The sequence below is a fragment of the Apostichopus japonicus genome, chromosome 21, assembly GCF_037975245.1.
Source record: "Apostichopus japonicus isolate 1M-3 chromosome 21, ASM3797524v1, whole genome shotgun sequence".
NCBI classification, from domain to species: domain Eukaryota; kingdom Metazoa; phylum Echinodermata; class Holothuroidea; order Aspidochirotida; family Stichopodidae; genus Apostichopus; species Apostichopus japonicus.
The window spans coordinates 2,524,751-2,541,273 of record NC_092581.1 but is presented as its reverse complement, the minus strand read 5'-3'; the positions used below and the strand labels follow the sequence as shown (position 1 = coordinate 2,541,273).

The following is a 16,523-nucleotide window of genomic DNA, read 5'->3' as shown; positions in this document are numbered from 1 at the left end:
AGTGACCATAAACGGAGAGACCGTATCAATTGAAAATATTCAGGAGGAACTGCTAGGCACAACAGAAACCCCTTCTACTGAATACGCGAAACATGATATATTCTCTAGTCCTAGCAACGATCAATTGTACGGTTCTGGTGCAGGTTACGGAGAAATTCAAAATGGCGTAAGTGAAAGCACTTCGAAGTTTGATACAACCAGAACATTAACAGGTCTGTATACTACGAGGCCGTTTACAACTTACAAACCGACGCCGCCTGTCTTAACAACCAAGACGGAAAACAACGATCTGCCAGGAAATGTACAAGTTAATCATGATAAAGATACCAACTTGATCGATACTTTTCAGAATTTTAATTTTCCGTCGGACGAACCTGATTGGCTAAAAGATGGTATGAATATTCATACCACGTCCTCAAATACTATCTCATCCAATAAAAGTGGAGGATTTTTCCACACAATAGGTCACCTGGACCAGATGACTGTGTATATACTAATCTTCATGATACCAGCCGCTGTTTTAATTTTTACGCTGTTGTGCGTAACTCTTCTCGTTTGCGGACCAACGAACCGCTTCAATCGATCTTGGAGTAATAACTACAGTAAAACGCGGGGAAAACGGCAACCCCCACAAAATTTCATTGACTCCGTCTGGGCGACCAAATCACAGAGTGGTCGTATGGGCGACAGGACACGTACCTCGCCGTATCAAGTACCAGACGATAAAAAAAATGAAAACATGGAACCGGTAGCTACCCATATTTATGAGAGCATGTCACATTGGGTTAGCAATAATATCAATTCATCCAGCCATTTGGAACGACATACTAAGTTCAAAACTTTTGGCTATTCACTCAATCCACACGCTCACCATATAACCTCGATGGATAGTCTTGATACGTTGCATGGGAGCGAAATGCATGATCAGTAACTGGTAGGACAATCAACAGTTGGGTCGAAATTCGAGTAGGGGGGGGGGATGGGGGAGGGAGGATGGGATGAGAGGCACAGTGGAGGCTACATGTTCCGTAGCTTCCAAATGGTTAAAACTAATTAACAAGTCGTTTCAATATTGATATGTTCAAGGTAAGCTAATCATGGGTGGCATTTGTTCCAGTTCTCCACTCCCCCCCCCCCCCCCCTACAACAAAACGAATATACGATAGATTTTCTGAAAGAAATTATTTCTGGCTGAATCAATTGCGATTTATCGATGAGAGAGGGAGAAAGTGGTAGTGGAGGTTGGGCAGAAGAAGAACGAATATCTTAGAAGGTAAATTGAGGGGGCTGGAGTCTGGGTTAAAGTAACCACATCTGTGATAGATGTAGAAACAGCAGTAACAAGTTTAATAATTTGACAGACCATCCATGAAAGCTCAGACTCGAAGTGGGGTGGAGGGACGGGGGGAGGATATAAGTGAAGGTTGGTCGGAGGGACCATTTCGTATATCTTCATTTATCCGAATAACGTGATGGCACATAATTAACTATGTGTTGAAGCACATTACTATGTGTTTTAGCACATAACTATGTGTTTTAACACATAACTATGTGTTTTCGAAAATTCCTGTTGAAAGTTTTGGTCATTTCCAGTTTGTATACATAATTTTAGCTGTAAATATTTGTACAAATTATGGGAACGTTCTTCCGTAAAACACTGATATAATCTTGCGTCATACAAAATGTGCGTTAATGGCAATCACTAATTTTGCAATCAAATAAAGTAGCGTAATCGATGATAAAATTCGATATTCTATTCTGTTTCAAATTTTTCGAAACGCCTCATTGTACATTCACATTATTAACACGGCGGGGAGGGGGGGGGGGTTAAACGACCTATAATTCTACAGATCTCGTTTGGTACTATTTTGAGTAAACAATCATTTGTACATTTTTACAAAATGTTGGCTCGTTCGCAAGATGAAAAGTTCAAACCGGCAAACAATCCACTGCCCCTTGTTTGTGGTGAAACCTCGAGCACCAAGACATTAATCAGGGACGTATGCGCGAACAGATGTCTTGGCCTCAGGACGTTATAATGTACGTAGTGAATTGTTTTTGCTGGACACAGTACAGTCGTGGATTAAACTGCCAGGGGAGCAATTAATGACTGATTTAATAAATGTGATCTTCGAACAGCTCGCAGGCTGCTACGGGAAGGTTACCTGAGAGAGAGTGAGAGGGGGGGGGGGTGGGGGAGTAAGGAGACATGACGTAGCCTACATGGTGAAGTCTACGTCAGATAATAACGTTAATGTGGGTAGGCAAATTGATAACTTAAAGTACATAGCCAGCCATTGATACAGCTTAAGGTTCAATCGTAAATGGAAAGGTCATACCATGGCAATTAAGCAAGATACAACACACATCTTAATCACAATTAGGAGTAATAATTGATTTCTCTTTCAGAACGGTGTGTTCTCAATAAAACACTGTATATTCGACCCACATAAGCATTACTAGTAATGAGGTTTATTAGCAGAGGAAGAACACATTTGCGCTAGGCATTGTGGTATTCCGCTGTATGGAAGAGCTTAGTCTGATTATGTTAACCTGTGTATAATATCCATAACAGCTTGGCCTCACTTGTCATACGAAGGAAATTACTTGTCAGGGAAGTCAGAGGCTCATCACTTTATTTACATCCTAAGTGAAGATTCGATGTCGGGTACATATTTTTGTATGTATGTATGTGTGTGTATATATATATATATATATATATATATATATATATATATATACACACACACTTTGAGTCCCTACAGAAGGCGTCACATGCTTGCCACCTTCTGCCACAGTAACTTTTGTAGGCACAACGCCAGAAATATATATTGGTATATCTCTCTATAATACTAATAAAACAATTGTTATTTTGTTTTGAATGAATTTGAGATGATTATCCTACTCCTTGCATCAGTAGTTCAAATGACTTTGTAATGCAGAACGAGCAAAAATGATGTATTTTGTCAATGGTTCAAAAATTAATATTCAAAAAGCTAACTTAGTCATCTTTGTGTGTCGTACATGTACATAGAGCTTCATTAATATTGAATTTGCATGTTAAAGGGCCGAAAAATGACATTTTTGCAAATTTTCTGTGGCAGTGTTGTCAAAATTACAACCGGTAACCTCAAGTTTCATTCAATTGGCAAAGTTGTTACATTTCCTATTCATTTTATTCGATCAATTTCAAGTGCCCCTACAGTGAGGGCATTGTTGGTAAATTGCTAACCCGTGGCTTATTTTCACTACCAATTACAGTACCACAAATTGACTGTTTTTGCAATCGTTTGCTTGAGAATATTTTGATTATGTCAAACCAATCCATCAAAAATCAATGAACTATGTCATCAATACATTCCCATTTAAGGTGATGGATTAATTCTGACCATAACGGCCAGCCATGAAGCCTCCCATACATCATCCGCGGTAAATTAGATCGTAAAAACAAGTGTTTTTTATTTAGTTTTTGAGAATTATGGAAAACCATCAATCTCAAAGTGCCATATAATATTAAAGTTAAATCATTCAGTCTAAACTCAAATGGAGTGACCCCAAAAATGCTAAAATGACCACAAAATGTGCAACCAGCATCCTTATTTAGGGGGGGGGGATGATGGGGGGGCATTGTTTGGGTGTTTTATATTACATGATAGGCCTACTGTATGTGAGGCATTGATCATAGTGTTGCCCTAAAACTAACTGAGCATGGGTGGTCTAGCCTGGACGTTTGGTACAATCCAGTCAGGCTCCATTTCCAAACACCTGGCGTTTACTTCACTGCTTGAAACAGGCGACTAAAATTGCGCTAAAAAACAAAAGTACCGCTGAATTACAAGTGGGCCGATTATTGGATCGTGTTTGGGTTCTGATTCCACTATAACTAAAACCAGTTTCTGTGTCCCTGTCAAATCAATCGTTCCATGCAGTGATAAAAACATAAGAGGTTTTCTATGGTGGCAGAGAGAGGGATAGATAAGGCGGTCGGGGTCCGTAATGGGGGGGGGGTGGGGGGAGCGATAAAAGTTGAGAATATTTTGGTGTCCCCACAATTTGCGTAAAGACTTGGAAGAACTAAAAGATCCCTATGAGGAGTCAATAATAAAACAACTGACTTAGATTTAAAATCAATTGACTTAGATATGAAAGAAAGAATGACACCAAAAGAGTTTTATTTACAGGAAGAAAGTGAAGATGTAAAACATATCATTGTTGTCACTTCGGTATATTGCACAATTCAAAATATTTTACTAAAACATACCTATGATCCATTCTTACTTGCCCATCCCCACCCCACCCCCCCCTGCCCTCAACCCGAGCCCCATCCTCTCCTCCTCGTCTCCCCTCCGCTGGTGATTTGCAGGAGTCCACGTACAGCATTTTGGGGCTACCAGACCATTTCTTCCATCACAGCCATTTCTTGGTGTTATCTTCCATAGTGACATAAGATGAAGAACCAGCCTCTCAATAAGTACATATCTTTTGTTGTTGCAGCTCGAATTATTATTTGAATAAGTTACCCCTGGAAGTCAGGCTGGCTCCCTGGTATCAGTACGTTTTTAAGAAGAAACTAACATTTTATTTAATGGCTAAGGCTTTGGAAGACATTTCTTAATTTCTTTGTGTGTCAGTATGTTGGTTAATGTGTGTGTTTGCACTTTGAGTGCTCTGCAGAGTGGATATATGTTTATTACTAATCCTTTCATTATTATTAGTATTTTTATTAATTTGATCATCATTATTATTTTTATTATGATAACAACACAGTCAGTGGGGTCATACCTCACAAGTCTCCCTCCATAGTTTATATCATATTAAAGTTTATTAAAGTTTCAAATCTACTGAGTACAAGCCAGTGCAGGATCAAACTTTCCCCATAGCCATATATCTATATATCGCACCTTGTTCCATAGTTCACCACATACGATCCAGAACCTTCTTTTCTGCCCCAAGCCCACATTTCCAGTGGATCAAGTCAGCTAGTCAACCCTTCCCCATAGCCATATATTTATATATTGCACCTTGTTTCATAGTTCACCACATACGATCCAGAACCTTCTTTTCTGCCCCAAGCCCACATTTCCAGTGGATCAAGTCAGCTAGTCAAACCTTCCCCATAGCCATATATTTATATATCGCACCTTGTTTCATAGTTCACCACATACGATCCAGAACCTTCTTTTCTGCCCCAAGCCCACATTTCCAGTGGATCAAGTAAGCTAGTCAACCCTTCCCCATAGCCATATATTTATATATCGCACCTTGTTTCATAGTTCACCACATACGATCCGGAACCTTCTTTTCTGCCCCAAGCCCACATTTCCAGTGGATCAAGTCAGCTAGTCAACCCTTCCCCATAGCCATATATTTATATATCGCACCTTGTTTCATAGTTCACCACATACGATCCGGAACCTTCTTTTCTGCCCCAAGCCCACATTTCCAGTGGATCAAGTCAGCTAGTCAACCCTTCCCCATAGCCATATATTTATATATCGCACCTTGTTTCATAGTTCACCACATACGATCCGGAACCTTCTTTTCTGCCCCAAGCCCACATTTCCAGTGGATCAAGTCAGCTAGTCAACCCTTCCCCATAGCCATATATTTATATATCGCACCTTGTTTCATAGTTCACCACATACGATCCGGAACCTTCTTTTCTGCCCCAAGCCCACATTTCCAGTGGATCAAGTCAGCTAGTCAACCCTTCCCCATAGCCATATATTTATATATCGCACCTTGTTTCATAGTTCACCACATACGATCCGGAACCTTCTTTTCTGCCCCAAGCCCACATTTCCAGTGGATCAAGTCAGCTAGTCAACCCTTCCCCATAGCCATATATTTATATATCGCACCTTGTTTCATAGTTCACCACATACGATCCGGAACCTTCTTTTCTTCCCAAAGACCACAGTCAGCTAGTTCTTCATCTCCATAGCGTGGTTCACAAACCCTCTTTCTCTAACTGTTCACCTCTGCCAATTTAAGGATGTTTCTCGCTTGCAAGACCGTCGGCATATCTATCATACTGCCCTTAAAGTCAAAGGCTCCCTGTGATAACAATTAGAAACACGATTTTTAATGTAAAAGATGAGACCTCAACAATGTGGGGGCAATATTATAGTTAACAAATCACATGGTAAGATTGTCTCCTGTCCCCCTGAGGAGCACCCCCATCTGTTTTCTACCCCAACGGCGCATTCCCCACCCCCGGACGGGGCCCGCAACCGGTGGTAAACACCGTCTTATTCCTATACAGGGAGTAATTTATCCGGTATGGCATCGCAAGAATTGCTTTGCAAAAATGGTCAAATCCTATAAATAACAAATGCAAAGATGTTTAGCCGGTTTTTTTTGGTTTTCTAAAACAGGAACCATCATATTTCAAAGAGAAAAACTTCACAGACTTCAAAAGCACGTCAGGAAGCAGGAAGTTCCACTTCATTGAAAATCACATGAAGAGCTCTCTTGAACAGCAAGTATGTTGCCATTATATTCTCACAATTACCTTTTAGGACTAACTTCACTTTCAATATCGTCTGAATACTCACGGCACGATTTCAAACATTTTAAAAATGTCAAAAGCTTTTGATAGTGTTTGAAATTTTGGAGCCTTTCTTTAAGCATAGTTTTAATGGCTTCAAAGACACTTTCACCATCAAATGCACTATGACTAAGACTGTAATTTCTCAAGGCAGAAAAAATAACGTGTAAAGAATATGGTCTAGTGGATATGTTACTCATTAACCGATTGGACCACTTTTTTTCCCCAGGGATAAACAATCTTTTAATATCTATAGAGTGGAGGCATCCAAAGAAAACTAAATCTTTTTACGATTGGGGACTGGAAGGGGCACAAACTTCAAGCCCAAAAGGGTACACCTGTGTACGAAAAATGGGCACTCTGCACAGGATTTTCATGGGAGCACCTCATGGAGGGGTGGGGGAGGCATTTACCTCTCACCAAACCTCCTTATCCCTTTTTCTGTTGTCAACAAATGTCTACGGTTTAACGACGAAACATAGCCTACTTGTACATTTACGAGAGAGCCCATTTCTGAATATAACAAACATGGACAAAAAATATGGTTCTTCTTTACTGAAATCTGTACTTAAGTTTTTGCTTTTTTAGTTTATGGAATGACCTCTGCAGAAAAAGATCAGGACACTTTTCTTTCTCAATATTCCTGGATCTACATACCAAGCATCAATTACATTCAAGCTTGACTTTTGGAGTGTCTAAAGAGTATTCAGATTTTGACAGCTGCTGACCTTGAATGACCTTTGAACTCTGCAGCAAAACAATAGGGTTCTTGTACTCAATATTATATATACAGATACCAAATATGATGTTCACCTACCCAAAATAGTTTTGGTGCAATCGTGTTAACAAATCTACCATGTGCTCATACACACAAACAAACATACACACTTATCACCATCGGAAAGATTGATTAAAAAATATAAAAAAACACACCTGACCTGAACTGACACTTAACATGTGGTCAAGCTCTCATTACCTTTCCTGTAGCTTGGTGCTGCTCAAATGCACTGATTAACTCCTGCGCCCATTTTATCCGTTCCTCAGAAGGACTAAAGGCCGTCTGGACTATGGGTATCTGGTTGGGGTGGATAACTTGTTTTCCTGTGAGAAAATGAAAAAAGAAAGAAATTTGTTTATAGTGACATGAAATTAATTATTATGACAAATAAATTCTCAAAATCAAAGAAGGATATGAAATTTTGAAATTGGATTCTTTTTCAATTTCTACCTTTGCAAGTCTTTTTCATTTTGCTTCAAGGTTTATTTCGTCTTTTGAAGATTTTTTACACAATACGCAAGATTGGCACCTTTCATTTCAACCAAAAGATCTTATTTTTATACAACTATTTTATACTAAGCTTTTTATTTCAAAGGCTTCATTGAAAACAGTGTCTACCTTATTAACTCTTCATGTAACAATGGTTTTGATCATTTCTTTGTAGTACATTTTAATATTTATGAACATTTGCATCAGCAAATTAAATCAGCATTTTTTTTTTATTAAACTGAGGAAAATTATCTTCCTTTTATCACAACTTGTGAAAATATGTTCACAATTTTGTAAAAGAGGGAAACGAATATTAGATTCAATTTTTTACAGCACTTGTTGGGAGAATGATACTCAATTACAACATTGAATTGATTTCGTCTATTACATGCTTATAATTCAAAATGTCGAATAGTATTATTAAACAGGACACTAGAGAAACAAGGAGAGTTAATCGAGCTAGCGACCAAATGAAAAACAAAGAAAGAAAGTGAAAATAAAGTAGGAAAAAATAAAAAAATAATTAAAACAGGTACAGTAGAAGCAGTCAGTGTAAACTGGAAAAACAGTCTTTAATCTGTATAAATGGCAATGAAGTGATATTTTAGTTTGCACTTGAATGTAGCATAGATAATTGATATCTTTATATCATTAGGGACAAATTTGCCATATTTTGTTAAAACTCAAACAAAACTGTTAGCAAACTGCTTATCCACTAAAGAGCCTGTTTAAGAGCACTAAATAAATAGTGTTTATTTATCCTTGTCCTGTTACAAGTGCTAACAAAATAGTTAGTCCAGGTCAAAATTTCTTATTGACAGTTGAGGTTATCTGATATTCTACCAAAAGTGAACTTGAAGCAAACAGGTGTGATGTCATAGTTGCACAGTGACAAATAATGTTTTATGGTTTCTTTATTTTTCAGTCTATTGATTTGACCTTGGATTGGATAGGGGTTACTAGTTTGTCTAAAGGGGATATGAAGATTACAAAATACCGATAACCTTTGGTACACTGACATTATGGATGCATCCCATTGTGGAGTATAAAATTAGACATAAATTTTAAAGAAATACATAAACATTATCTAACAATGACTTTACACTTGTTTGCTCCAAGTACACTTTTGGTACGAAAGGTGGCAACTTCAACTGTCAATATCTTAAAACAGTACATAGGAATTGAATGCAAATGTCACCAGAATGTTTAGATTATGTTCCTCTTTAAAATATCAAAAACAAGTTTGACCTGGACTATTCTTTGAAGGCTTCACCGGGATTAACAATATCACTACAACCACGTGGAAGAGTACCATTCACATGCTTATAGAATAAAGGAATACAACTTGAAAAAATGGTTATTGCCAACCTTGAGAATACCGAGGTTTCTGTGCAGAGTATTGGAGAGGGGTAAGAACAATGGTTGAACGCAGCAGTTTTGAAAAAATTATATTTTGGAGGACTTGTAAAAGGGTCCTTCAAATTTACATTTAATATCATTGACAGTAAAGAATGTTAAAAATAGTTAAAGTAGTTTTCAACTTTCAACGTTGAATAAACAAAAGAGAACACAGGTTATGAAACTAAACAAAAAAACTGATTCATATTTCACGTGTGAGCTTCATCATAGGTAAACACAATTTCATTCATATTTATAGCTGCTGCAATATCACATTTGACTTAACGTCAGATTTTGATTGAGATGTTCATCAGGATAGGGGAACATATCAAAGGCCAAAGCTATGTTTAAAAGTTTACCCAATGAAATACCCTGTTCCGTAGCCCACACATTTATTCTCCATCTGTGAAGGTGCTTAGTCCAATCTAGCATTTTTTCCATGCTTTCAAAAAGAAAAAAATTATCATACATCTCCACTTATATGTAGGATCATTGTCATGATAATACAGAAATATAATACATAAAAATAAGTCAGACAATCACTTTAAAGGAGACATACTGTAAGCCAACCATCACTTTAAAAGCAATTGAAAACTTTTTCAATAGACAGCTCTCCTTTAAAAATAAAATGTTTTACTTTTTCATTGTTAGTTTGTCGTCAATCTGTGATGTCATTGGCCTTCAAAGCCAAAACATTATCTTCACTTTTACTTTGTTTTTCGGTTCGTTCGGTGATGACAAAAGTGAATGTTACAGGCCAATAAATTAATTAAGTGCTAAAACTTTAATTACTATAACACGATACCTTTTAATATCAAAAGTTGAAACATAATATCCACTGTGGTGAATATAAAACAACTGACTCTTTATGAAGTCCTCATAAATCTCAATTAAAACGAAATTTGAAACCCTATTTGTTGCTAGTTGACCCCATTTTTATATATGATTTAATCCTTTGAATATCCATGTTATCAGTGTTTGAACATGCAATAATGCAGGGAACATCAAAACCATGACTACTCCCAAAGAAGGTATCAAACAGTCACTGTGGTGCATGTCTGTTTATGTTAAGTTATTTTTAAATTTTTTATTTCTGTATTAAATGGTACTCTGCTCTCTGTCATATAAAGTGAATGATGATGAACAAACAAAACACAGGCTTCCACTCTGGAATCAGTTTGCGATGTAATATTTAGACGAGATGGCAAGAATAATTTTAAGCAGAATGCTAGAGACAGATTAAAAGCACCCAAGCATAAACGGAGAAAGCTTTGACACCTAGGGTAGTGTGACTACTACTTTATTTCATTCAAGTTATGATACTCTTTTGTGATCTGATAAAAGGTCTACTGTACTAAGAACAATTTTGCACCAGAAAATGAGCAAACTTAAAAAAAGTAAAATATGCATCCTCCAAGACACTTTTCCTGATTTGCACCGTTCTCCCTATAAATATAATGGTGACTCCCTCATGATTATGCATGACCATTTAGCCTAGTTGAAAAAATATATACTTACCAGTGAAACCCATCCTAGCACCTTGTAAAGACTGTTCTTCTAACCCAACAGAATCTAGAATAACAAAAATATATATATATCAGGGATGTAAGTGCAGCCAAAAAAAAAAACCGGAAAAATATTCGGAGGCCCCAGGTGAATGCCGTCCTAACACATCCTACTCCTAGCTCTGACTACTTACACACTATCGTTACTGTATGTTAGGCTAGCTTTAGCGCTAACACATCCTACCCCTAGTTCTTACTACTTACAAACTATCGTTATGTTAGGCTAGCTCAAAGTTACGAATACGTCGCAGCGAACTACGGAATAAAAAAAAAGTCTCACATTCGAATGCGATCACAAATATCGACTTTCATATGCGTATCCCGTAGATTTCCGCCGCTCGCAAATATCACAAGCGTTAATTCCAAAACTTATGTCGAGCACCAGCAGTTACGAAGATATTAATTAGCAGTCCAATCAACATGAATTAGGCAAGGTTTTTCAACGACAGAAATGAGCTATAGCGATTTGAAGTTCGCACGTACGCAACGATATTCACATGGCACAATGTTGTACAGTGCAATGCGATGATGCGAAACTGGAAATGGTATTTTGAGTGATCGATGAGTGAAAATTGAAGTTAGCTTGCTGCAACGGGCCAGGCATTTTTGCCGCGTTGTGTCTTTGATATTCGAACAATTTTGTGGAACTTTATTGGAATTAAAAAAAACGGATTTCCGTAAAAATACGGAAGACTTATTGGAATTAAAAAAAAACCCGGATTTCCGTAAAAATACGGAAGACTTACATCCCTGATAAATATATATATAAAAGCAATAAAGTCTTTTAAAAAACAACACAGAGATAGCAGTTCCATATTGTTCCAAGTGAGATTTGCTCGCTTCAACAAGCAAATAATGTTTATCATCATTTCCTTTAAACCATATGGTTTAAACCGTACGGTGAAAAAGTCCACACACATAGCAGTTCCATATCATTCCTGGCAAGATTTGCTCTCTTGAATGAGCAAATAATGTTTCTTAACATTTCCTTTAAACCGTACGGTTTGGTAAAATTTGGTACCATCAGTTTGTATATATTTATCATCATTTCCTTTAAACCGTACGGTTTAAACCGTACGGTAAAAAGCCCACACACATAGCAGTTCCATACCATTCCTGGCGAGATTTGCTCTCTTGAACAAGCAAATCATGTTTATTACCATTTCCTTTAAACCGTACGGTTTGGTACGGTTTGGTAAGGTTTGGTACGGTTTGGTACCATCAGTTTGTGCTGGAGCTAATGCTGCCTCAAGCTGTCAGTGTCGAGATGTTTTTTAAAATTGCTCAACCAATGAAAGATCTAAGAGAATATTCCACATTTTAAAAACAAACGAAATTGCTGGAAGTAAAGAAGGAAATACCAAATATAGATTTGTCAATATTCGATACCGACGACAACAACTTTCTTGGTTCATTGCAGATTAATGTAGCCATCGCACATTACCTTTGAAGTCTATATAAACCAGGTCAATGGCCTGCATACCAAATGCTTTGGCTGTGGCCACCACTTTTTGTCTTGCATAAAGTAATTCGTGGGCATCGGCTGTCCGTGTTGCTCCTGTGGCAAAACAAAACAAGGTATCATTTTTGGAGGTGTCTTTGTTGTCTTTTAGTAGGATACACCCTGGTGAAAAGTATTCCCAACTGTTATTACAATGGCCCCATTATAAAAACACAGCAACATTGACTCTTCGAGAATTCACTCACTTTCAGGGAATTATTTGGAATTATTATCAGAAGAAGGGCTGACAAGTTAAAAGTGTGGTTTTACTTTGGCCAGATTCTAGACAACCAGAGTATGGAAAGTGATTTATGTTGTGCATGTTTTAATATCATTATCACCAACAACTTCCTTCCCCATTCACTCACCTTCATAGACCCTGCACAGCATGTATAGTAATAAAAGAAGCATTAATAATCATAATAGTATAATATTAATCAGCAGTTACTTCTACAACGCAAAAGCGACCACAAATGTGAGAGAAACTCGTAAGGGCTTATGGATTACAACTTACACGTCGGGTGGCTTCCATTCAACCTTTGGAATCTTTTCAATTTTTGGAAAGGCATTTCAGATGGGAAAACCGTAGATTGCTCTTGGATGGAAAACCCACCTTACTTTGACCCGGCCGGGTATCAAATCCGTAACCTTCCAATTGCTAAACCTCAAGTTCATTGCTTCAAATGCCACCGCCTGTATCCAATCAGCCACAGCAGGGGTATATGAGTATTGCAGGTATCCCTGACAACATAGTTTCTAAATGGATCTCATACACTAACAGCTATATTCCAAATACAGACACACTCACTCACTCACTCACTCACTCACTCCTCTCAAACAAACTAGAAATAAATAAAAGAGACTCTACCATTTCTTCCCACGGACATTAAAACAGCTCCTAATGTCAACACTTTTAAATGGAAAGTTACAACTTTTCTGTTCTCAAGAACATTTTTTTGATTCCCAAACAATACTGAACATTGCTCGACTTTGGGTACTAGGTGTTATTACAAATTTTTTCTTGATTGACTGATTGATTTGACTAAATGGAATCTTACCGATGCTGGCACAGAAGTCGTCCGACCCAAATACGACTCCTTCAAAGACTAAAGTCGCATCAGACGCCCTCTGACATTCTTCCAATATATCTGGGAGACGAAGCAGTCCGATCGCAGTCTCTGTGAAGATGACGACTCGGAGAGGTGCTTGAGAACTTCTCTTACTCAGTTGGGACTTGACTGTCTTTACAAACTGCAGATAAGAAGAAAGCAATCAAATTAAATAAATTAAACAAGCATGCAGAAGTTATAAAAGAAGAAACTGAAATATTATATAAACAAAATGAAAGAACAAGAAGAAGAAGAAGGGAAAAAGAAGAAGAAACAAACAACAATATTATATATATTATTGATTCATTCTCAAACGATATCAAAATATATTTTCTAATGATATAGAGGATATTATCATTCGTTTGGTTGCAAAACATTTGCCTCCGTGACAATATTTCTGATTAACTATCCCTGCCAGACATCTGTTACATCTAACATTGTGTTACATGTTTTGGGGAAATGAAATATTGATACTGTACCTCATTTATCATCTACCTAGATCTACCTCCCACCATGATAAATACTGTAGCTTTCCCTCTTTTAAATTGTTGTCTGTCATTATAAACTACATCATTTGGGTAGCTAGGTCACTGTCATGGTGTGCACTGAGTCTTCCATACATGTAGAAGAAGACATACCCACTGTACTTCCGCCTTGGATTCTACTTTGGGTAACATGACAGTACTCGGGAGCCTTTCCGCTTTGAAAATCTCCATCAGGTCTTCATCTGCCAGCCCACTAGAAACAGAATTAACTCGTACTGCAAGATCCCTCACACCCGGACAAGACAACCTGTCCAGCATAGAACGTATAGTATTTCGGGCATCAACCTGCAAAGTGTGACAAAGCAAAGAACAAAAAGAAAAACAAAGAATTAGATAATAGCTCTGTTCGGATGGTCATGATACAAAAATGACTTTCCGGTTCTTGTTCATGTTATGAAAAAGTACTAAACGTTGGTCTAACCTACTTAACATATATAGTGTATGTAAATGCTTGCACTGGGCAAGGAAGAAGCACTAACTGTCTAACTCATCCGCCAGAAAGTCAAAACAAGCACTCTATCAATGAGCACAAAGTTCTTAAGATTTTCTGAAGTAGGCTACAGTGGCTCTACAAATTACTAGGCCTTTATTTTACTAGCATTTTATATAAAGTATCCTTCCTAATGTTAACATAATATCTTGACAGCAGAATTGGCATTCTTTCTATATGGCACCATAACATATATCATTAGAACTCAAAGTATTAATATTTGGAACTTATATACACCACATATTGCATTTACCCTACAGGTACTACACACTGGCCTATGTTGCAACTAATTGCTAGTAGACTTCTCCCCCCCCCCCCCCGCCCTCCACCACCCCCTCACAAACCACTCAGTAATCCACCCACCCAATCAGGGAGTTTCTAATTACCCCTTCGAACTTTACCTTCTTATTTACTGCGACCCCATCTTCGCAATCCATGACGGCGCAGTCTACTTCTAAATCAGTTAGCTTCTTCAACTTTCTCTCATCGCTACCAGGTACGTACAACATGGCTCTTCTTGGTTTGGTTTCCATGTTCCTTGCTTGACTACGGTGAAATGAACACACCCGTTGGTAAGTAACGTTAACGTTAGGCATCGATCGGTCCAAAATAGAACCGTCGGATATGTGGGCATGGAAAACTGTCGGTGGTCGCTGTAGTCCGATCACACGTTTCAATAACATTCGAAACATTTTTCCTGGTTACGTTAAAACAACCTGTCTGAGCGAAACAACTCTTACAAGGATGGAATATTACGATACCTATAAGATGCATTCGGGTGGACTACAGGACACAGGGAGTCGCCATTTTGAATGTAGTAACGAAGTATTACTGCTCCTATTCAGCTTACGAGTGAGTTTAAAACTGAAACGTGGTTTGAACAATGTTCCCTAATAAGATCCAACTACCAATCAGTGTTATATCTGCATGTGAGATGGATTGCATATGGTAACACGATTTCAGTGTTATGAGGCATGTGTATTTTGGTTGTCAGAGGTATCTTTAAATAATTGAAGTTATCTTCAAATAATGAACTAGCGCCGAATAGTTAAAGATATCTTTATAAAATCTATAGAAAGCTAGACTATTCAAGATATCCGAATTAGAGAAAAGAAAAACAAAGAGATACTAAAGATCAGAACAAAATGACAGATCCCAAACACGACTTTTAACCTTGGGTATCTCCCAAACGGAGAAAGATGTTTCTTAGCTGCTTCAGGGGCCGGGCAGCTGCTTATCACAAGGATCTCTGCCATAGAAGGTAAAGACGATGGCAGTGGTGCAAAATATAACTATTTTTTTGAAAAACAAGCACCCGACTAATCAACTGACGATGGGAGATAGTGCACGGAAGGGGCCAGTGCATGGCCCCCGCCCCTCCCTCCTCCTCCTTTGCGCACACCATTGCTTTAAGGGTGTGAAGACTCGCGCAAAAAGAAACGTCTATAATGCCGGTAATCTGACCAAGTATCGAATGATGTGTAACAGAAGTGTTAGTCACCACCATGGCACCATCGATCCCAGAAAATACACACACATGGCTTGTTACCATCGGTAATTAGACACTAGTGTACAGTCAGTACATACACTCTGCGGCCAATACCCACAGCACAGTGTAAAAACTATACAGCGATGGACATCTCAGGTCCAGCTAGGATAACAAGGTATCACGTTTTATTACTGTATTGTCTGCATTTGTAGAGACACGAAAAAACGTCACTTACAAGCAACGGAAAGTAAACATTTTTCAGATGGCTGCACGCGGTTTGGGGCGAGTCTTCAATGCCTTTAAGATAAGTGTTACATTTACTGCTCCCCGACTTTCACTTCTCATATCAACATTTTCTGCATCGTTAGGTCGAAACTTCAAAAAAACGAATTTCCTTCTATGAGATTAAAACAAACATTATGCAATAATTCATCCTCGTTTGTCATAAACTGGCGTCCCCAGAATCGAAAGAAATTATGGTGGCCTGTTTAATGTTGCTATGTGATCATGACCGTAGACTCACGCATGTCTAACTAATACTAGTATAATATCATGTGCCGAACCCGGCACGTTAAAACGCCCTATACCCTCTACACTATATATATGCAA

The 16,523-nt window shown here is 38.0% G+C and overlaps 1 protein-coding gene across 1 annotated transcript; it reads right to left on the bottom strand.

The window, feature by feature from the left end:
* Positions 1-5,247: 5,247 nt before the first annotated feature.
* On the bottom strand, positions 5,248-15,255 carry LOC139962888 (citramalyl-CoA lyase, mitochondrial-like). The gene is made up of 7 exons (XM_071963275.1): positions 14,827-15,255; positions 14,029-14,220; positions 13,340-13,532; positions 12,225-12,338; positions 10,734-10,787; positions 7,527-7,651; positions 5,248-6,057 (listed from the first exon to the last, which is right to left on the bottom strand). The coding sequence occupies exons 1-7, from the start codon at positions 15,115-15,117 to the stop codon at positions 5,968-5,970; spliced, it is 1,059 nt and encodes a 352-aa protein (XP_071819376.1). The 5' UTR covers positions 15,118-15,255; the 3' UTR covers positions 5,248-5,967.
* Positions 15,256-16,523: the final 1,268 nt, after the last annotated feature.